Source organism: Acipenser ruthenus, chromosome 50, assembly GCF_902713425.1.
Source record: "Acipenser ruthenus chromosome 50, fAciRut3.2 maternal haplotype, whole genome shotgun sequence".
In the NCBI taxonomy this organism is placed as follows: Eukaryota; Metazoa; Chordata; class Actinopteri; order Acipenseriformes; family Acipenseridae; genus Acipenser; species Acipenser ruthenus.
Window position 1 is genome coordinate 4,598,778 of NC_081238.1, and position 24,452 is coordinate 4,623,229.

General features: G+C 37.4%; 1 protein-coding gene across 1 annotated transcript; it reads left to right on the forward strand.

Annotated features, from left to right (window-relative positions):
- Window positions 1-855: 855 nt before the first annotated feature.
- LOC117965820 (zinc finger protein 397-like) lies at window positions 856-22,871 on the forward strand. The gene is made up of 3 exons (XM_034910951.2): window positions 856-1,744; window positions 17,844-18,191; window positions 21,917-22,871. The coding sequence occupies exons 1-3, from the start codon at window positions 1,141-1,143 to the stop codon at window positions 22,612-22,614; spliced, it is 1,650 nt and encodes a 549-aa protein (XP_034766842.2). The 5' UTR covers window positions 856-1,140; the 3' UTR covers window positions 22,615-22,871.
- The last annotated feature ends 1,581 nt before the right edge of the window (window positions 22,872-24,452 follow it).

Sequence of the window (24,452 nt, forward strand, 5' to 3'; positions counted from 1 at the left end):
TAAAAAATTTCACTCCTGTAAATCAAAATCATCGGGGTTTGTTACGTTACAAATTCAGATCATATAAAATGCATAGAATAAATAAGTGTGTTTCCAAACAAAAAAAAATACAATTCACATGCAAATACTGTATGCTATGTAAAGATACCAGATGGCTATATGATGGATTTGATCATATGCCTATTTTTTTAAATCTTATTTTAGAATACAGGTACATTTGGATGTTCCTTGCTCTTTATTGTAGTATGCATTTTTTATATAAAATTCGGACCGGATGTTCATTAGTATGCGTTTTTTATATTAAAAATATAATTCTTGATAATGGAAAATTTGAATTATATTTTTGGTATTAACTATTCAATTTTCAATATCATCACTTCTATTTTAGTTTTAACAACAGTTAATTTTGTGATGGATTTTCCTCTGTCGAAATTATTTTTTTGTTCGCAAATCTTCCATGTTATTTTCCAAGAACACTTAACAGTACTGTAATTTGTTGTTGCTATGCATGAAATCACATTTAGTCAATTCAAATGTATTTTAAGTTTCCTCCAGAAATCTTATCTTACCATCAATAAATGAATCTTGAATTGTCTTTATGCTTTGCATTTCATGTTTTCTTTATTATCCATTGCATTTAAGTTTATTCATTTGAAGTTAACATCGCATTGTCTTTCTGCTGTCCAGCTTGTTTAGTTTTCTACAATACAAAGAACTGAACTCCATCCAGTAGGTGGGGCAAGTCTTTAAAGACTCCATTTAAATCTAAAAAGAAGGAAACGGAAGTGCTTGAAATCCAAATCAGGTGATTACTTACTGCAAACGGATTAATTGAGAGTCTTACAGTTTGTAAGTTTTTTTTCTTATTTTTATATAATAACGAGGTTATAATACGACCTTGTGTGGGTTTGGCATGATAGGGGCCTGTGTACAGTGTAAGTTGTTGGTTATATATATTTATATATAGTAACCAGGAAGAGTTTTTTTGTGTTTTATTTACTGCATTTATCAGTGAAGCGCTGCTCCGAGTTACCCGAGTCAGGATTTTAAAACGGCAAGTTACCGTCTCTGCCGGAGACAAAGGCTGAAACCAATTCACGAGTCTGAAGAGGTTTGTTCTCCTCTGAAATAGAAGCGACAATGGATCTCCGGATCTCCGTGTCCCATTTTAAAGGCGAGCTCGTCCCTACCATTGAACAAGCAGTGAAAGCGGCTGTGGACGTCGTTGTGTGTGAACTTGCAAAGCTGATCGACAGCAAACTTGTTGATTTCCAAATTGAAATGGAAAAAGAAAACGCAAGTCTGAAGATGAGATTAGAAATGTCAGATAACGAAGTGAATGTAATGCGTGGATATTTGAATACTGCAGGCATTTCTCTCTTAAACTCCAACTGTAATAAACAGACCTCTCGAAAGAACAACAACGAGATATTTGCTCTACCTGGGAGGGGCAGCGGCAATATCACCGCAGACTCGTGCGTTCCATTGTTCAATGACAAAGTTAACACTGCTGTAGGCGAGAGCAGTATCGGGTTTCCTCGCTGTCTGTCCACCACAAAGCGGGATTGTATAAGTAACCCAGTCCCGTCAATAGAAATACGGGACCCAGTGCATGCAATAAATCGAGACTGCCGGGCTAAACAGCAAGACATTGCACAGTCAGAACAAGAGTTGCTGATTAGAGTGCATGACTATGAACCAGTAAGTGACACGTGGATACCCGAGTGGGGCAGAACTGTTAAAGGTAAGTTTTCTGATGGTTATTACAGAACACAAATAAATGCATGTTTAATGATAAATAATTGTAAATTCTACATGTTGTGATTTTAAAATAGCAGGTATCGTATTGTTTCAAACCGTATGTACATTTGAATTTCGTGAGAAGTACGGTACGTTTACTAAAATAATCACAATTGTTTAATTTATGTTTTCATTTTCTCAGTTTGTAAAAATGAGTAGGAGTCGGCATTGAGAAGGCATTATTCCATTCACAATGTATGCAGTTGAAGTGAAATGTCACCTCTTATGAGGGAAGTTGGTGTCTATTCATTGGAGCTCATACAAAAATGTTATATAAGAATTCTACAGAAATAATTTCTATAACATTTTTATAGAAAAGTGCTGTAGAAATTATGGACAAACAGGCCAATTTTCTATAATAACTTTGAGTATTATATAGATTTCTGTAAGAACTCTATAGAATATTCTTTTGTACAGCATTCTTTAAAACCTGCATAGATATGTCATAGATGTTCTCAAGCATGTCCAGTAAATATCCTATAACTATGCATTATAGTATGAGAGATTAGTACTGTATTTTACTGTAGATATTAAGTATCAAGTGTTTTACCTTTTTATAGTATTGTTTTTTTTTTTAAATTGTGAAGCCAGCAGTAACAAAAGTAACCATTTAAGCAAGTTACTTGTGCATTATAGATATTTGTACATTTCAAACTTGCCATAACATTATCAATAATAACACTTCACAGATTATCCAGAAATGATTGATTTCAGTAGTACTTCAATACATCAAATACAAATAATTTAAATGCAGGGAGGAGGACATATACCAGGAAGACTAGAAGTTAACACCTGAGTAAGAAGATGAGCTGGAGGTTGGGACAAAATTACTTTTAGCCTCCAAAAATAACCGTGATAATTATATATTGTGATTATATCATGATAATTGTCTATTGTGATTATTACGATAATTGACATTCAGGTTTTGTTTTACATGTTGCTGAAAATATCTAGTTTAAATGTTCTGTAAGAATTATATAGAAATAATTGATATCATATTTCTATATCAAAGTGCTATAGAAATTGTATAGTAAAATGGGCCAATTTTCTATAACTGCAATATTCTATAAAACCTCTGTAGAATATTTTGTAGATGTTCTGTAGCATGTCCAGTAAATATCCTATAACTATATAGTATACATTGTGGCAAACACTGTTGCAGCAGCAAAGGTCATTTAAAATGATCTAGACAGCATTCAGAACTGGGCAGACACATGGCAAATAACATTTAATAGAGAAGTGTAAAGTATTGCACGCAGGCAATAAAAATGTGCATTATAAATATCATATGGGAGATACTGAAATTGAAGAAGGGATCTATGAAATAGACCTAGGAGTTTATGTTGACTCAGAAATGTCTTCATCTAGACAACATGGGGAAGCTATAAAAAAGGCCAACAAGATGCTCGGGTATATTTTTAGAAGTGTTGAATTTAAATCAAGGGAAGTAATGTTAAAACTCTACAATGCATTAGTAAGACCTCACCTAGAATATTGTGTTCAGTTCTGGTCACCTCGTTACAAAAAGGATATTGCTGATCTAGAAAGAGTGCAAATTCTGAGCAACCAGAATTATCCCGGGTTTAAAAGGCATGTCCTATGCAGACAGGCTAAAAGAATTGAATCTGTTGAGTCTTGAACAAAGAAGACTACGTGGCGATCTGATTCAAGCATTCAAAACCCTGAAAGGTATAGACAATGTCGACCCAGGGGACTTTTTTGACCTGAAAAAAGAAACAAGGACCAGGGGTCACAAATGGAGATTAGATAAAGGGGCATTCAGAACAGAAATAGGAGGCACTTTTTTGCACAGCGAATTGTGAGGGTCTGGAACCAACTCCCCAGTAATGTTGTTGAAGCTGACACCCTGGGATCCTTCAAGAAGCTGCTTGATGAGATTCTGGGATCAATAAGCTACTAACAACCAAACGAGCAAGATGGGCTGAATGGCCTCCTCTCGTTTGTAAACTTTCTTATGTTCTTATAATATGATAGATTTTTCTGAAGAAAAATAGAGAAGATTAAAATAAATTGCTATGTTTGGCTCTAAGCAACACAACAGCATCACAATTAACAATTTAAGCAAGTTACTAGAGCTAAAGTGCATTTTAAATCTTGGTACAGGGTCATTCGGTGTCAATTCAGCCAGCCATGTCACCACCCATCTCAGAAACTCTGTACATAATTAGGTAATGCAAGTTATGAAGAAATTTGAAGTTTTACTCTCCGCTCCAAATAGTTTCTGAATGGTAGATCATAACATGGGGATTTTTGCCCCATTTTCACCTCCCGAGGTTGTGAAAAATCAAACACATTGCAGTAAAAAGCTAATCACTTTTGAAATATTTATGACAGGACTACAAAACTTTCCATGTCAGTTATGCATTTCACAGCTAAATTAAGCACCAAAGGTCATCAAGGTGTTTTTTTGGAAGTGAGGTAGTCCCACACATGTGCATAAATGAAGATGTGGCATAGCTGAGATTTACACAAGGGAGTCCTAATAGGGGTCTGTCTAACTGGCAAGAAATTCATTTAGGGATATTTCTCTTTTCTGAGATATTAAGAATTATAGAAAAAGGAATTGCATTTTCAGGGCATAGTCAATTCCAGTTAGGGTAAAAAAGCAAGTTCTTCATAAAAATGTCAATATGTCTTTTAAACAGACTGTATGACTTTTGCTGTGTTTAAAATATTCCTTATGATGTGGGGTTTCAGGGCCTGTCTAGGGTTAAGAAAAGCTTCACGTTTTCTGTGTGTTCTCTCCATTGCTTACACACTCTCTTGCCCAAAACATTTTGCTATATAAACTCTACTGGGTCTCGCAGGTAAAAAGTTAAACATTGTAACCATTCCTAACCCCTAGCTTAGGTTTTAAAATCCAGTGACTTCTTTAAGTTCACAATCATGTTCACTACACTCAAATTAGTGTGCAGTTGAAGGTAGAACAGTAAAGACTTTTTCCCATGTTGGTCCACATTCATGCAAGAACTCCAATTAACATGTGATGTACATACACAATTACAGTAAAGGAAAAAACAGCTGTATTGAATAAAGTATTTTACAGGTAATGGAGCTCAATTAAATTTAGCTTGAAGGAATGATTCACATTTTGTTAGCTTTTTCTGTTTGTGTTTTCTCAAGTTTGTACTGACTCCCATTGCTACCAACCAGAGTAGGAATAGGAAAACAACACAGGATGTGATCGAAAGGCACATGGCATTCATCCAGCTGAGCTGGCCATGACGGCATGCCTGAGGGTTTGTGTTGGCACATGAGCTTCACCAGCACATCACCGTGCTCATCAGACCTTTCTGTGATCACACCCACACAGCATTCTGTGTCATACATGGTAGCCACATACTGTCCAGGCTGCAGACTGTTGGTATCATTTGCTGCTGGAGCCTTTTGGGAGACTGTTACCTGCCCACGGGTACTAAAGTCATCTTTAGAAAGGTGAAACATTTCCAATCCTCTTGAGTCAGAGGCACACACTTGTGATGGCTGCCGGCAGGTATTGTTGAATAGCGTCAGTGAAAATGTGAAAGGATTGCACTGCCCTGATATTTTGCTCGTCCCATGATGGTGACAGTTTCACAAAATGTTGGTTCATTTGACATGGAATGACCTTATGGTTTAAACTTGCCATAACATTATCAATAATAACACTACAGATTATACAGAAAATATTGATTTCCATAGTACTTCAATAAAATTGAATTCAATGCAGAGACGGGACATATATATGAGGGACACTAGAAAAGCGATCTACCTGAGCAAGAAGGAGATGAGCTGGAGGGGAGACTCCTTCACTGCTGTTCTGTATAATGCCTCGTATTTGATGAGGATCTAGCAGACAAGATCTTGGTTCTCAACTCAGAAAGATAATAATTCGGTTCACCATTCAGAAAGATGTATTTGTAATGATTGTTTCACCCCATTAAACCACGTCTCAAATCAGTAGTGGCATTTTTTCTTTCACCTCCTGCAACACCTTTAACCAGTAGTTTTTCCATGGTAGATTTTTGACCTTTAAAAGACCAAAAACTGATATAATTATACCAGTCTGGTTCGTTGGTAAAAATGTATTGTTTAATCAAGATGATTTAAAAATGCACTTACCAAGAGCAGGAAGTTTAGTCTGGATGTTTAGTCTTTCCAGACAGTCTGTAATATTTTTGATGCAGTCCTGGTTAATGCCAGAAAAGGCTTTGCTGGCATTCAGCACATCCCATTGTGGAGGGTCTTCGATCCACTGAATTAACAGGTACCTCCTGCCTGTCTTCACTGACTGTTTACTTACAGTATGTGATGTTTGAATTGATCACTGACTCGAGTCAACCTTGTACCTGTGACATCAACCAGACAAGAATGCTGGTGATGTGAAAAACTAGTTCCTATTAAAAACTGTTAATCTATCATTTCTAAAATGTATTACAGTATTGTGATGTCCTAAAATCGTTTATTAGGGTTTATACATATTTTTATACATGTAACTTATCTAGCATCGCAGCCGTTGTGTGTGCTGATGCGCCAGGGAGGCAAAATAAGCTGATCCCAGCATTACACTTCAGCCATTAACACCAGACAGAAGGATATCTACATCATCATATGGAAGGAAGCGCAAATAGATGGCTCGCATTAGTTTACTGTAAAGCTACGTCTTAGTTGGTGCTTATCTTTGCGAGAGCCGAGTTCAAATCAGCATGAAGTTTTAACATCTACTCTCGTGTAATGGAAATCATTTTTATGTATGTCGTGTTTGTCATAAGAGCGATTTAAGGGAATTTCTTTTTAAGCTGACTGGTGTATGAATACATTTAAAGTGAAAAGGCATGAAAAAACTAGGATTTCTATAAAAATGTTTTACAGAACCACCACATGACTATCAAACTTTTATAGAATGTTTGTTTTCTATAAAAGTTGTATTCAACTTTATAAATCTTTACAAAACTTTCGTATGGGGTGTTTAGAAAATGTAATGTATACAGTGTGATAAAACAGTTTTATAGGACAGACCTTGTAGTTGGGTACATATGTTCAAGTTATCTTAATCGGCACTCGAGATACACCCGTTTTAATGTCATTAGGTAAGGTCCAGTCCACCTGATTTTAATAAATGACACAAGTCATGCCCCTTTTTAAATTGTTTTCAGGCAGCTGATTTAGCTGGACAGGGCGAAAGCTTCAGACATTAGCTAGGATATTACCCGGTAAGGGTAGTGGAGGCGGATAAAATGACTCCCATACTGTAACAAGACTTTTGTGTTGCATTTAAAATGGAAAATATGCTGGACTGTGTGTACTTCAGAAGAAATAAAATTACATGAATTGTGATGCCTGCAATACTGTGTGTGTGTGTGTGGTGTTTACAGATCGCATTACTTTGTGTGTGTGTGAAGTGTTTACAGATCACAGTATTATTATTATTATTATTATTATTATTATTATTATTATTATTGTTTATTTCTTAGCAGACGCCCTTATCCAGGGCGATTTACAATTGTTACAAGATATCACATTAATTCACATATACATTATACAGATATCACATTATTTTTTTACATACAATTACCCATTTATACAGTTGTGTTTTTACTGGAGCAATCTAGGTAAAGTACCTTGCTGAAGGGTACAGCAGCGGTGTCCCCCACCTGGGATTGAACCCACGACCCTCCGGTCAAGACAGCAATACTGTGTGTGTGTGTGTGAAGTGTTTACAGATCGCAATACTGTGTGAAGTGTTTACAGATCGCAATACTGTGTGTGTGTGAAGTGTTTACAGATCGCAATACTGTGTGTGTGAAGTGTTTACAGATCGCAATACTGTGTGTGTGAAGTGTTTACAGATTGCAATACTGTGTGTGTGAAGTGTTTACAGATCGCAATACTGTGTGTGAAGTGTTTACAGATCGCAATACTGTGTGTGAAGTGTTTACAGATCGCAATACTGTGTGTGTGAAGTGTTTACAGATCGCAGTACAGTGTGTGAAGTGTTTACAGATCGCAGTACTGTGTGTGTGTGAAGTGTTTACAGATCGCAATATTGTGTGAAGTATTTACAGATCGCAATACTGTGTGTGTGAAGTGTTTACAGATCGCAATAGTGTGTGAAGTGTTTACAGATCGCAATTAGTATTATTATTTGTTTATTTTAGCAGACGCCTTTATCCAAGGCGACTTACAGAGACTAGGGTGTGTGAACTATGCATCAGCTGCAGAGTCACTTACAATTACGTCTCACCTGAAAGACGGAGCACAAGGAGGTTAAGTGACTTGCTCAGTGTCACACAGTGAGTCAGTGGTTGAGGTGGGATTTGAACCGGGGACCTCCTGGTTACAAGCCCTTTTCTTTAACCACTGGACCACACAGCCTCCAATACTGTGTGTGTGAAATGTTTAAAGATTACAATACTGTGTGTGTGAAGTATTTACAGATCACAATACTGTGTGTGTGTGTGAAGTGTTTACAGATCGCAATACTGTGTGAAGTGTTTACAGATCACAATACTGTGTGTGTGTGTGAAGTGTTTACAGATTGCAATACTGTGTGTGTGAAGTATTTACAGATCACAGTACTCTGTGTGTGAAGTGTTTACAGATCGCAATTCAGTGTGTGAAGTGTTTACAGATCGCAATGCAGTGTGTGTGTGAAGTGTTTATAGATCGCAGTACAGTGTGTGTGAAGTGTTTACAGATCGCAATACTGTGTGTGTGAAGTGTTTACAGATCGCAATACTGTGTGTGTGAAGTGTTTACAGATCGCAATACTGTGTGTGTGAAGTGTTTACAGATCGCAATACTGTGTGTGTGAAGTGTTTACAGATCGCAATACTGTGTGTGTGAAGTGTTTACAGATCGCAATACTGTGTGTGTGAAGTGTTTACAGATTGCAATACTGTGTGTGAAGTGTTTACAGATCGCAATACAGTGTGTGTGTGTGAAGTGTTTATAGATCGCAATACAGTGTGTGTGAAGTGTTTACAGATCGCAATACAGTGTGTGTGAAGTGTTTACAGATCGCAATACAGTGTGTGTGAAGTGTTTACAGATCGCAATACTGTGTGTGTGTGAAGTGTTTACAGATTGCAATACAGTGTGTGTGTGTGAAGTGTTTATAGATCGCAATACAGTGTGTGTGAAGTGTTTACAGATCGCAATACAGTGTGTGTGAAGTGTTTACAGATTGCAATACTGTGTGTGTGAAGTGTTTACAGATTGCAATAGTGTGTGAAGTGTTTACAGATTGCAATACTGTGTGTGAAGTGTTTACAGATCGCAATACTGTGTGTGTGAAGTTCAAGCAAAGTGTTACACTCATAACAAAATGTGTTGTGCTTGGGCAATTACATTGCTATAGCATATCCTTATTATGTAAGTAGGAACTATACACTTGTATCTATTTCTACAAATATATAGCTTTGTGACTAAGTTAAATATCCTGACTGTTTTTTTTTTAATTTAGTCAAAAAAAAAGATAAGGTACTTGTTAACTCTTAATTGTAGGATCATAAGACTGATATACTGTAGATTGAATCTAGGCATATAAGTTAAATTAAGGAATTAAAACAAGCCTGTATCACCTAATACCCAATATAGAGGATATTGAATGAATGTTCGTGGTGTGCAGTTTTTATTCTCCCATAACATGCTTACCGGGACTAGTTTCAAAAGTGTCTTTGCTTGCATTTCAATCCAGTGGTGTGCTGCTGAAATTCAGGACAGAACTGCGCTTCGGCATTTCAGACGATACTGCAACTTATACATGTTTAATAACAACTTTAAAATATGCATAGGTGCAGAAAGACAGGTCCCGCTCTTTAACCTGGTGCAGAAACACAGGCCAATGTAAAACGACCACATTCTTTTGAACATATGAAACGTGAGCTGTTGCTTGTTGTTTTATTTATTACATTTTATATAGAGTTTTTTTTTACATAGGTATGGCAAAACACACTACAGTACATAGCAAAAAAAATAAAAATAAATAACAAACCACAATACATTTGTACAGCATGTAAAATCAATTCTATACTGCACAGGGAGCCAGTGTAAAGAGGCCAAAACAAGCGTAATATGTTCATTTTTCCTGGTTTTAGTCCGAATTATAGCAGCGGTATTCTGAAAAAGCTGCAAGCGGGATACCACACGTTTTGGGACACCAGAAAAAAGTGCATTACAATAATCAATTCTAGATGAAAGGCATGCATTAGTGTCTCGCCATCAGATCAGGAAATAATTGGTCTAAGTTTGGCTATATTTCTCAAATGGTAAAAATATATGTTAGTAACTTCCCTAATATGAGTCTGTGAACCCACTAGCATAACCTATGTTTTATCTGAATTCATCTGACATCCAGTACTTGATGTGTATCATCAGTATAGCAATGGAAGTTCTCGAGACCATGGCATTGTACCACACCACTTCGTGTATCCACCTGTGTGTCTTTGTAGTCTCCATCAATACAGTGAAGGTTTTGTTGGTGAGTGAGATTGCTGCTGAAACTAAAGGTAATACCACCCCACTCCCCAACTACTGTAAAGCCATGAATATTTGCAAGCCTTTTATATGGGTTTTTCGTGTATGAAAAAAAAATGCAAACATTTTTGGCACGAATTCAAATTCCACTAACAATACATACTTTGTATATTACAACAGGGCGCAACATTTCTGCAGCAAAATAGGTTTTCTGGGGGGGGGGGGGGGGGTATTTTTGGCTTTACAGTACATTGCGCATAAATAATTCTTCTATGGTTCCAACCTTAACACTAATGTGAAGGTAGGTGTGTGTTGGAATTAAGAATTGATTTAAATCATAAACTCATTATTCAAATGCTTTCAGCTGGCCTGTAGCTGAAAAGCCTTGCCTGTCTTTCTACACTTATGCCTTAAAATGTCTGAAATAATTTCAGATTTCTGTTGTTTTAATTTGGATCGATTTTCTTTGAATGGGTTTAGTCAAGAAATGCCAGTTACCCATCTGCCTGCATCTGGCTTATCTTAGCAGCCTGCAGCACCTTCATTAAAACCGGTAGTATAGGTAGGAAACAGAGAGGATGCAAACTGACAGACTGAGCTTAAGGAGCTATCTAAAGACGGTTACGAAGAGGCCATAAACAGGGTTCGAAATGAATCCGTCTGTTGATAATAAGTAAACATGTGCCAGGTAAAATAATCCCTTAATTCATGATTTAATAAAAAAATATACACATTTCATTTTAATAATATACTTATGGTATAAACAGAATACCTAATGATCGTTTGTGGTATACAGTTTTTATTCCCTTCAGGAGTATGTCCTTACATAAATTGTCAGGGCTTGTAATTTACTGGAACATGCTCCTGCGGTGAATAAAAACCGTATACCACAAACGATCATTCTATAGGTTTTAAAGGAGGTTTAACCACAGTGTACAAAAATGAAAAGGTTGGTCGCTACCATATTCGACTGCTTTAATACAACAGCTTGCTAAAACGCTGACGTGAAAGTTTTTGCCTCATTCTGCTGAATGGTTAATCTATGCAGCTGATGGCTGCAATGAGCTTGTTTGTATTTGATGTTTTGCACGTGTTGTGTATGGAATTGTGGAGCACACCTCTGTGTGCAGTTGTAATACAGGTAATAGCATGCTGCAGATTTCATGCTCAGTGTTTGTTACTTAGTGAAGTCCTGATCTGAGAACATGTAACACTGACAGCTCTTAAGTTTACATCTTCCTGCTTTATTTTTCAGTATAAACTAGTTTTAAGTTTCAGTGAGTACATTCTGTTATTTATAATATTAAGCTGAGGGAACATGGAGTCACTTTCTTGGGAACAGTGGCTTGAAACCTGGTTCCGGGAGACATAGTTTGAGGCAAATTTGCTGACCCCAAGTCTCCTCTGGTGTGCTATGCAGTGTCCTGAAACCTAGTCTTCTGAAAGCAAGTTTGGCTTCATGTTCCCCCAGCAATAAATAAACCACAAGAAGCACATTTGTCATATTTTTTGATATTCTCAAACCATTCTTTTTCATTAGCACAATCTGAGAGCTAACTTTAGTGAATTTTCTATACATCTCATTTTCATTTCTCAAAATATTTTTTTCAGCAGTACTCTTCCTATTTACAGACCTTCACTGTTCTTAAAATGGTCAGTGATATGAGCTAAATTTTCCCTACAACAGCTGACCCTGCTTAAGTAAAAAAAAAAAATTGCTGTTTTTTTTTATTATTATTGTAACATCTTAAAATGAGTGTGGCTACTTCTTTGGCTGAAGAGATATTGTCAGCTCATCATCAAACTAGGGAAGCTGCTGTGCAATTAACTGAAACTGTTATATATGGGATAGATGCAGCTGCTAAAGAGGATGCAACAGACAGAAAAAAATCTGTTTGTGCTGACTCGTAACTTTATTTCTGCACCCTGCGATGTGACTGGCGAAGGACAACATTGGTTTATTGGAGAGCAGAAATACATTTTTTTTCAGCTTGATATGATAACCTTTTCACTTCCTTTTTTATTAATAATAACTTTTAATTTGACATAGCACCCTTCGCACTCTCTTAGGGTGCTGCACAATATGGAAAGTACAGAGCAGTTAGAAGCAGTAAGGAGAAATTACATCTTTAATTGCTTTAATAAAAAAAAGGCCAAAAGAGAGGTAGAAATGGACACTGCTCAGGGGGCTAAAACCAATTCCAAAATGTTTTTCCAATATTATAACATCAAGACTTTTCAAAGAGGAGGTTAAATGTCTAAGAGACACAAATGGCAAAATCACAGACAAAGAAATAAAAATAGCAAATATTTTAAATGATTACTTTTCACAAGTTTTTACAAAAGAGGACACGGACAACATGCCCCACATGTCGACCTGTTCCTATCCAGTTTTAAAGAACTTTAGCATAACCGAGGCAGAAGTGTTAAAGGGACTAGGAGCTCTTAAAATAAACAAATCCCCTGGGCCGGATGAGATCCTCCCAATAGTACTCAAAGAAATGAAAGAAGTGATTTACAAACCGCTAACCAAGATCATGCAACAGTCTCTTGACACAGGGGTTGTACCGACAGCCTGGAAAATTGCAAACGTAATACCGATCCACAAAAAGGGAAACAAAACCTGAACCAGGTAACTACAGAAAAAATAAGCCTGACTTCTATTATATGTAAGCTTATGGAAACTAAGATCCAGAAAGGAAAATTACCTATATGGTAACAGTATCCTGGGAGACAGTCAGCATGGTTTTAGGAAACGGAGATCGTGTATAACTAACCTGCTTGATTTTTTTGAGGGTGCAACATCGACAATGGGTAATTGCAAAGCATACGACATGGTTTATTTAGATTTCCAGAAAGCTTTTGACAAAGTCCCGCATAATAGATTAATTCTCAAACTGAACGCAGTAGGGATTCAAGGAAATGTATGCACATTGATTAGGGAGTGGTTAACATGTAGAAAACAGAAAGTACTGATTAGAGGAGAAACCTCAAAATGAAGCGAGGTAACCAGTGGTGTACCACAGGGATCAGTATTAGGTCCTCTGCTATTCCTAATCTACATCAATGATTTAGATTCTGGTATAGTAAGCAAACTCATTAAATTTGCAGATGACACAAAAATAGGAGGAGTGGCAAACAGTGTTGAAGCAGCAAAGGTCATTCAAAATGATCTAGACAGCATTCAGAACTGGGCAGACACATGACAAATTACATTTAATAGAGAAAAGTGAAGTATTGCATGCAGGAAATAAAAATGTGCATTAGAAATATCATATGGGAGATAGTGAAATTGAAGAAGGAATCTATGAAAAAGACCTAGGTGTTTATGTTGACTTAGAAATGTCTTCATCTAGACAATGTGGGGAAGTTATGAAAAAGGCCAACAAGATGCTCGGATATATTGTGAGAAGTGTTGAATTTAAATCAAGGGAAGTAATGTTAAAACTTTACAATGTATTTCGTAAGACCTCACCTAGAATATTGTTTTCAGACTACGCGGTGATCTGATTCAAGCATTCAAAATCTTAAAAGTTATAGACAATGTCGACCCAGGGGACTTTTTTTCACAAATGGAGATTAGATAAAGGGGTATTCAGAACAGAAAATAGGAGGCACTTTTTTACACAGCGAATTGTGAGGGTCTGGAATCAACTCCCCAGTAATGTTGTTGAAGCTGACACCCTGGGATCCTTCACGAAGCTGCTTGATGAGATTCTGGGATCAATAAGCTACTAACAACCAAATGTTTGTAAACACCTCTCGTTTGTAAACTTTCTTGTGTTCAAAGTCAGGAACATAGTAATAACCATAAAACAAAGCAAACAATAAACAGTCCAATCAAAAATATATTCAAAACAGGTAAAATACAAATGAAAACTAATTCCTAAGATCATAAAAACAATAATTACAAAAGAAACATCAAAAGTTTTACGAACAAGTCCACAGGGTCACTAAAAAGGCTGCCGAGAACAAATGTGTCTTAAGAGTGGATTTCAAATTCAACAGTGATGTGGCGTCTCAATGACGTTTTGACCGTTTTATTATTTTTATTTATTGATTGATTTGTCACATACAATAAGAAGTGCCATTTATATAACACAAGATGCATTGTATTTTCAATTTAGCCGATTGTTACAATTTTATTTTGTTTATTTCCTTTCAGTGCATTTTATTAATTAGGCCTCCAACACGGTGTATTATTTGAGTTTTTCTTTGTCTTTGTCTTAAATTTCTTGAATGAAACTGTACATTTTAAGCTTAATTTTTACACAAAAGTACTTGCACACATTTTTATATTTGGTCACCATCACTCCTGTTGCATGAATCTGGGGTTCCTGTATTCTGCTGGTGTTAATACAGCACCTCTCTGGACTTCCAGGCATTGGCATTTGATCATGTCACCATCCTGCTTGCACTTCAGTTTAAAACAGGTGCAGTTTTTTTTTCCTTTACATAAATATAAATATTGATGTATGTTTTTAAAGGGAGAGCCAGCATGTTTCTGTGTTGCAGGCACCAATAGTGTCTAACCCCCAAAAAATAGTTGCTAAGATTTTTTTGTTGTTGCATTGGCAACCATTTTAGTCACAGTCTGGAGCCCTGCTAATAAAATATACATGTTCTCCTTAAACTCTCTGTTTTTAATCCCCAGCACCATACGTCGTCTGTCATACAATGTTAAGCATCTTAGACAAATCTGTTTGTATTGTTCTGAGCAGTGCTGGAAGATAGTGCCTGGTGCTACTGTTCTGACATGGACTGTCTGGCTGTATTGCTCTAAGCAGTGCTGGAAGTGAGCGCCTGGTGCTGAGTGGTTTTGTTCTGTTCTGAAATGGACTGTCTGCTGTCTGGCTGTATTGCTCAGAGCAGTGCTGGAAGCAGAGTTACTGAATGGATCCGGTGTTGATAATTTGATAATTTGATCGCGCAAGCGCAGTAAGGCAAAAGTAGACAAAAGTAATGCGGGGCTACATTTTGATTAAAGGGCAGGTTCACTGCATGGCTTTTTATTTTTATCTGGCCGTTTTATTTACTAGACTGTGTATGTTGGTGCGTGTTCCTGCCACTGTCTTTTCGTATGAACTTTACAATGTGTGATCGACGGCTCTTTATATGGTAAAATGTTTTAAATCCCTGTCTTTTTATGTTTCTATAACATCGTTGCCAATCAGATGTAGTTTGTGTGATCGCTGAGATTCATTTATATATTACATTTTTTACACATCAAAATGTTGTCAATCTAATCAAAATTAAAATGTTTCAGTAATATAATCTGATGACATGCTGCATCCATCATCAGGTTTAGGGTTGTGGTTTTTAAATTGGGATAGGGTGAAGAAAATGAACCACAAATAGCCAGACAAGTTTTTTTTAGAAAGGAATTGTGTCGTGTAGTCGGGTTGGGAATTTAAAAAAAAATCTCATGTTGTTTGCACACAATACATTAACATAAATGCCATATTTTTCGTAAAAGTGACAATTGTATTCCTTGCAGTAATATATAGTGTCGTGGTAGATATGATTGCTAGTTATGTGTTACATGGTTGTTGCACTACAGGAATTTATAATGAAGAATAGAGATATATAAAAAAGACCTATATAATGAGGAAGAGAGATACCATATATATGTGTATCTACATGAGTGATAATTCACTTTAATTCAATATACTGTATCTCTTTCTCGTTATATGTCTTATTGGTTGTTGCACTACAGGGATTTACCATTTTAAAATTATGCTGTTATAGAGTAGCCTACATATGCTGTATGATCTCTCTCACAACACAAAATCTTGGTTGGTATTGAACTACAGGTATTTACCATGGTTTAGCAAAGACGTTAACTCTTTAGTTTTTAATTAATGAATGTATTGTTTCTTCCCACACTTGTAATTGAAATACATGCACTATGATAACCAGTCTACTGTTCGTTTTCTGTCCTAATTATACAAAGTACTGTGTGAAAAATAAATGAAAGAACAAATATACAGTAATAATACTGTATAAGCAACGTTTTTCAAGTACATCATGTGATTTGATGTGCACCGTGGCCTAGTTAGTAATCGCAGCATGGAGCTTAATTTTTTCCATGATTGAAACTCATGCTTTAACTTTTGGTCAATCGCTCGCATACCTGCTGTCCATACTGTAGTGCTTCCCAAAACAACACCTCCAGAAATGCAAAATAACGTCAATACATAACACATTTTGCAAGTTAATGTTTGTTACACAACCAGAAATACACAATCAGAAATGTACAATCATACAGTTCATTTTTATTTGCTGCTAATATATATTACAGCGATATTCACATTCCCTTATCTAGTGTAATTCTGTCGAAATATATCCGATCTACATGTTAATGTAAATTGTATGTACAAAAGTCATTTTAAATTATGCATTTGTTAGGCTAATATATCGGATCTAAAGCGATATTCACATCATCTTATCTAGCAGCATACTGCCGAATAAATCCGATCTACTAATTGATATAAATTATACTTGCAACATTTCATTTTAAATTATTTATTGTTCATTAATATATCCGATCTACTTATTTCCTGGCTCGATCTACTTATTTCCTGGCCTAGGCTCATTTACATTAGAAACAATGGAATCTCCCCTTTAAATTCTAGAGCTTGATCAACTTATTTCCTGATCTACTTATTTCCTGGGACACCGGTACCAAAGTAAGACTGCCAGTGTTATACCAGCCAAATCACTGCAGTTGGAGGGTATGAAATCATTTAGTTTCTATCAAAAACATATATGTTTATTTTATTTTTATTTTTAACAACACTGAATGGGGAAATATCAAATAATTATGTGGCTGATTGATATGAAATTGTTGCCAGATAAAACTTAATTTTATCTGGCAACAATGTAGGATTGAAATACGTAATGCAGAACTAGAACAGGCCCACCACGACAAAGACCTTGATGTTGTAATGGACTAACTGCTGTCAGAAACAAGACACTAGAGCAGCACAGGGCTAAAGTAGAAGTATTATGGGGGGCTTGATTTGAAGTTTTCAATCTTGAAATCTCTAGTAATCCTCTAGTGTCCTCTAGCAATCGCCAATTATATTATTATTTAATCCCAATTTGGTATATCCAATTATTTTTAAGCTCAGCTCACCACTACCACACCAGCGCTGACTCGGGAGCAGTGAAGACGAGCACACGCTGTCCTCCGAAGCGTGTGCCGTCAGCCAACCGCTTTTTTCACACTGCAGACTCACCATGCAGCCACCGCAGAGCTACAGTCGGAGGACAACGCAGCTTACAGGCAAGCCTGCAGGCACCCGGCCAGACCACAGGGGTCACTGGTGCACGGTGAGCCGAGGACACCAGGGCCGACTTAGAACAGAGGGTAGGAGACATGTCTGAGTGCAGGGAATGGGTTACCTAACCATGTTAATGCTGAATCACTGGGATCCTCGTTGGGAGTTCTGAGATCAATCAGCTACTTGGAACTGGATGAGCATTGATAGGCCAGGTGGCCTCTCGTTGGTAAATGTTCTTATGTTCTACGATCTATTAATGATCATTTTAATTTCACACAGGTACTGAAGATGAAACATGTCTCCCTGATACTGAGAACAAGGCAAAGACAGAATCTGTCCAGATCATTGAGGTGACAGTGGGGGGGGAGCTCACTGAGCTGGTCTCTGAAGTGGAGCCAGGCTGCATTAAACAGGAGGCCCTAGAGCAGCAATCTGGCTCTGAAGAGACATGCTCTATTATTGAGGAGGGGACTGATCTGGGGACCATCCTGGGCAGGCCTCACTCCACTCGGCTGCATACAAGCACAGGAAACTGCAGATCCACGCCGGCTCTCGCAGACTCGCCCGTGGAACTGAGCCACAGCAATGAGGGAGAGCGGAGAATGCCTTCCACTAGCAGGACAGCATGTAAGTAGAGCTCAGGACAGCAAAGATGTACAAACTGCTTTGGTTCTTGTTTGTTTTTTTTGATGATCACAAAGCTTTGTTGTGCTACTACATTCACTACAAAAAAATAATGCTCCTGAATATAAAAAATCGTGTTGATTTTAGGTGATAAAATATAAACAATTGGACATGAAAACAAAGCGGGAGTTCAATAGTTTTAAAATGAAATCAGTTGTTTCTGAAAACCTATTTTAATAAATACGGTAAATAGAAAACATATTACTGTTTATTTGGTTTAAGTATTTATAAAGTGTTTTAGTAACAGTTTTAAATTGCAGTACAGTCAGCACTTGGATGTCCGCTACCCAGATACACATCATTCGCGTTTTAGCGTCCTTTTATTAAGAATAAAATCAATCCCCATTTGTATGTATGTATGTATGTACTGTGTGTGTGTGTGTGTGTGTGTGTAATATATATATATATATATATATATATATATATAAAAATGAATTATACAGTGGTCGAAGTGGGCAGGTATACTACGGTATGCCGTACCTTCTCAGAAAACCAACAATGAAACGGAGAGATTGGGTTTCCTTGCGATGCAAAGTGACAGAGAAACATGCAAGTGCGGTTGCACAGTATTCATGCATTATTCTAGCGCGCTCTACCTTTCATGTATTGAACGAGCATGAAAACTACATCCAGATTTCTATTTGTAATAACTGTTGGTCCCCCGCTTAAACTTTTCAAACCGTAAAGCTACATTCGATCTTGGTTGGGAAAGGGACGCCACCATGCAGACTTCACCACTTGTCACTCAAAGCAGACAGACAAGGAGAAATCAAACAATCCAGCAGGCATGAAGTGTGTCTGGGAGCTACTAGGATGATTTACTAAAGGTGTAGCCGAATTGTAGTTCAAAGTTATGGTTATGAAAATGAATGTTCGTAGTCTTATTCTCGTTCATGTGGAAAACTGATCATTTGTTCTGTTATTCATTATGGTAAAAGCGCAGCAGTGTTGGTTTATTCTACTGTCTCTGTCGCCATCTAGTGATAGTTATCACATATTGGACTACTTTAAGGACCTTTCCGGAGGTGAAAGGCAGAATCAAATGTGCTTTTGATGAAGGAAAGACTTGGTTGCTTGTACTCTGGGAGCATATACAGTTTTTTTATCTATTGTGTTATTGTTATGAAACTTTTGACATTCATCTTCTTGTCTCATATATGAATTTCCTCCTGATGATTCCACTGGAAGAAGGTAAATAACAACTTGTTTACTAAACAACCGGGACTTCTAAATTTCCATTTGACCACAGTGTGTGTGTGTGTGTGTGTATGTATGTATGTATGTATGTATGTATGTATGTATGAAATGAATGCACTTACCCGTCACATGCAATTTCCGTCACCAGTTTTCTGATACAAAGCCCATCTCTTCAGTGACTTGACTTGTTTAACCGTCACAGCCTGCATTTCTTTATTTTTATTTTTTCTGGCATGACAAATCGTCTTTATTGTGCACTGCAGTTACACAGCGCTTCCTCCAAAAACAAAGTGAATGAGACAAGGCACGGAATGTAAAAGTAAATCATTAAACAGTTTAGATACTGTGATGCATTTTTTAAATCTGTGATCTTTAGTTGCATTTGTGCATTTTCATTTGCATGTGAACTGTGACATTAGGGCCTTGACATTGGATACAGTTTTAATTCTGGAACCTTTTTTTTTTAAATCTTTTGCTAAATTGCATTTGTTTTAAGCCGTTCTGTGTATGGGTAACATTTTGATTTCATTTTGCTGTTGGGTTGTTAAAAGGGAATTTTACATACTGCTACAATACGTACCAAATTAAAAAATATGTACTGTATTGCAGTTCACGTGTCCAGTCATCTCTTTGGCAAGTGATGTTTTCAGAATCATTGTTCTGAATTAAAATACTACTTCTGTTGAAAATATAGTACTTTACCAACAAAACCAACTACAGTACATCTACATGGAAGCCTGCTTATTTTTTAAAAGTCTTTCAGCTGTATTTTTGACATTTGTATTTGTTTGTGTTCCTTGAAAAAAACTGACAAGTTTTTGTATTTTACTGCTGTGTTACTGCTGTGTTACTGCAACTCGTGCGCTTACAGATTTCAATCAAAGAATTGGCGTACAGTTCCTCAAACCCAAGTCATATTTTTTCTTTCCGTACAAAGTGTTTGTGTGTGCAGGGCAGGGGGTTGTTTGGGTGGTAGGGGTCAGGTTACAACGTGCTCACCTACATACACGACAAATCAGATGAAATAATCAGATATGCATCACACTCATTTAACCGTCACTGAAGTGAAAATGTTATAGGTCAGATATGTGAGTGCTGACTGTAGTTTGTTTATGTACGGCTGTTGAATTGTATTCTTCTGCACAAAATGACCCCAACTTTGTTTGATTTAACCTCCATCTGAAATGCATATGGTGAACAACTTTGCTACATATGTTTTATGTGTAGAGTTTAAGAGGTTTCTGATATTTAATTCACTATGATGCTAAACAACTTATATTCACAGAATTCTTAAGGGGTTTCGAGGCATTACTGCATGGATTTGTGGTAGAATCCAAAATGGCCACTGTGGGCTGAATGAATTAAATCAGGGGGGGCCAAAGTGGTCCCTTCCACTCCTGGTCTTTGTTCCAACCCTGTTCTAAAGTAGTTCCAACCCTGAAGTAGTTATTTATCTCATTGGACGTGTTAAACCTAGAGTGGAATGGCCCTCCAGGACAGTTGTTGGACAGCCCTGAGTTAAATGCTGCATTTAATGAGCTAAATGAGCAGCCATTTTACAAAGAGCTTTGAATAAGACTTTTAAAGTTATAAGTGTAAAAAGTTGTGATTTGTTGACAATGAAAAGAAAAATTAGAGGCAAGTTATTTAAACAGTTGTCGCAACACATGGGGATGTACAACACTATGTTTTTTCAGAACCCTGCTACTTAACCTAAAGCCCCTTTCACACTGGCATGCTCAACCCAGGTCAGAACCTACCCTCACGATCTTGTGTCATGCGGGTTGGCAGGTTGTCAAAGCAGGGTTGACCTGGGTGACTGAAGCAATACACAACGCAAGTATAAATGCCCCGGAAGCAGCTTGTTACGGATGCTTCCATCCAAGCTTCTCCGGATTGAACCGGCAGTCCAAATGTTGATTAGAGCAAATGTTTCTTCACCCCATGCTGTCTCTCAATCAACAAAAATATGGCTGAACTGAATAAGCAAAAGTTCCTTGCGGAAGTGAAACCTTCACACAGGCATGGCTGTTTGTTATTTCATCGCCTTACGTACAGCCATCATGCATTTTGTGTTGCTAGACCCAGGTCAAAGCGTGTCGACCCTAGGTACGTTTTTCTTTTCATTGTTAACACTGACAACTTTTTACAGTTATAACTCCTTCAAGAAGCTGCTTGATGAGATTCTGGGATCAATAAGCTACTAACAACCAAACAAGCAAGATGGGCTGAATGGCCTCCTTTCGTTTTGTAAACTTCCTTATTTTGTTATGCTTCACACTACACCGGATTGTGACCCGGGTAGCCAGGAACCGGGTAGGGGTGCCACTGTGAAAGGGGCTTAAGTTACTGTAGGTTAGTTCCTGCACTTGCTTTTTTTCTGCTGAGGGAAGAAACATTCTAAAGAAATTGACATAAATATATTAACTCCTCTCTCTCTCTCTCTCTCTCTCTCATATATGCTTCTGAAGTGGATACAAAAGAACAACATGGCTCTTGCATATTGTCTCACCACAACCTCTCATACAAACAGCAGCAAGGTATGCAAGTGGGGAAAACACATCAAGAAGAGTATTGGCAAAGCATGAGAACTGAGACTGTTAGGTTTCAGAATTCTTCTTTACCACAACTTGATCTGCCCTTTGTAAAAGGAACCACTCAACGAATGTGCAGTTTGGAAACCCCTGAGACCTCAAGTGGAAAAAAATCAAGTCAACTAGAAAACCTGAGTAGACACCTTGGAACTCAAGCAGGAAAGAGATGGTTTTGTAATGTTTGTAGGAAAAGTTTCCGTCACTTAGTGGCCTATAGACAACACCAGCGTGTTCACGTGAGAGAGACCCCTCATCGTTGCAATGAATGTGGAATAAGCTTTGCTCGGGTAGAAAATCTTAAAGTGCACCAGCAAATCCACACAGGAGGGAAACTGTATCATTGCATTGAATGTGGGCAAAGTTTCAGTCTTTTCGAGTCCTATAAGCAGCACCAGCGAGTCCACACAGGAGAGACTAATCGCTGTTCTGTTTGTGGAAAAAGTTTCAGTCGCTCGGCAAACCTGAAAAGACACCAGCTGATTCACACCGGAGAGAAACCATTCCGTTGTACACAATGTGGACAAATGTTCCGTCACTCTGGAGCCTTTAAACGACACCAGCGACTTCACACCTGACTGAGCTGTGAGACTGAGACTGAGCCACTGCCAGACATATGAGGTGTGACTTTATTAACATGTTTAACTGAGGTGTCTTGAAGACGGCACACAGGTTTGCATCTGCCACTGACAGAGCAGATCGCAAGCACAATGGTTTGTGACCAGATGATGTATTAATTTAGTATTTTAATATTGTGTTCTCACATTTCCAAGCAGACAGGTTCTGTATGTATAAACTCTAAATACATAAACACTGTGTTTTCATTTATAAAGAACAGCAGCTGTGTCTTGCATTTACAACAATGAAAAATGTTGTACATACTGCGCTAACCAATGCGCTTAAATTTTACGATAACTGTTTGGAAGCCTTTATAGTTGCTAGCAACTCTAGTTATTATTATTATTATGATTATTATTATTAGGCTTCCAAGCCAAAGGCTGGGAAGCCTATCGTTATTGCTGTGTTTATTATTCTTCCCAAACATCATCGCAGAGTTATGGAAACGCATATGTAAGTAGATGCCTATGGCTGGACAACCAGACTGGCATCCCCGAATGAAAGTCACATGGTTCGACCACCATATTGGGTCTCGTGGAAAATTTGGGAATTTTTCAAAACTCTTGCCGTTAAAAACAACTTAAGGTGGAACTATGACAATGGCAGCAGATCGTGCAGCAATGGCCTATAAAAACCATATGTTCAATCGAGGTCGATTGAACAATTACTTTGCCCGCTACGCTGGATTGGCGCCAAATATTCAACAATGTTCTTGTCTGAAACCGTAACGTCAATCGACACCTAAATTGGCCCGCATGTTCATAACCAGGTCCTTTCTACCGTTGTAAAATCCACGCTTTTTCATTAGAAAACATGGCCGTGGCGTGCAAATAACCATTTCACGACGGCTCTATTTTTAAAGTACTGGTGATATGAAAATGACACATTTTGGTCACATGGTTTGGCAGCCATATTGATAATTGTAAAAAAAATTGCAACCCATAACAAGAACACCATTGCACTTATGCTCTTCAATGTCAACACAATTGCACAGACCATTGGAAAGTAATAACTGCTGAAGATTGAAACCAATTGCTCATACGGCGCGGCGGCCATTTTGGAATTTACGTTGAAATTTTAACTTCTAGGGCGTGCCGACAGGGTCATAGTTATAATGGAACACGTATAGGAAGTCATATGTGCTCTATGAAAAAATGCCATCGCCCGTGACCTCTGACCTCTCCTAAAGGTCAAACGTGATGCATTATATCAACATACGCAACTGGCTATAAAACTGCCTGTAACTTATCGGCTGAACCAAAACGCACAAAATTTGACACGGATGTAGAGGACTATGGGATGTTGTGCCATGGTCAATGTGGCGGCCTTTGGTCACATGGTGTGGCAGCCATCTTGGATTTAATGAAAAATGTGGGCAATTTTCAAGTCTTCTCATATTTGTGCCAAAATTGACACAGTTGTGATGATAACGTTTCATGCACTTAAATTTCACGATAACTGCTTTTAAGCCTTTATAGTTGCTAGCAACTCTAGTTACATTTTGTTGTTGTAACTGAACTCTCACCATGACAATATTTTTAAAAACACGTCTGTTCATCGACATTTTCCATTTACCACAAGTGTGCTGATGTTTTGATAATTGGAACAGATATGTGCTGATGTTTTTATAATTAGAACAGATGTGTTCACGTGACAGAATTACCTTCCCCAAGAGCTAGTTTATTTTGTATTTATTAAAAGATATTGCCAATAAAGTTTTGTGCTTTGATGTGGAACAAGAACAATATCCATTTTCATTAGTGCTGGGACAAATATCTTAATATTCAAATGAATTGAC

What these genes read in the sequence shown, in the direction of transcription:
- LOC117965820 (XM_034910951.2), top strand. Translation starts at nt 1,141, where the DNA reads ATGGATCTCCGGATCTCCGTGTCCCATTTTAAAGGCGAGCTCGTCCCT. An exon ending in GTGGGGCAGAACTGTTAAAG is followed by an intron (nt 1,745 to 17,843) that starts GTAAGTTTTCTG and finishes AATTTCACACAG; the next exon opens with GTACTGAAGATGAAACATGT. An exon ending in TTCCACTAGCAGGACAGCAT is followed by an intron (nt 18,192 to 21,916) that starts GTAAGTAGAGCT and finishes ATGCTTCTGAAG; the next exon opens with TGGATACAAAAGAACAACAT.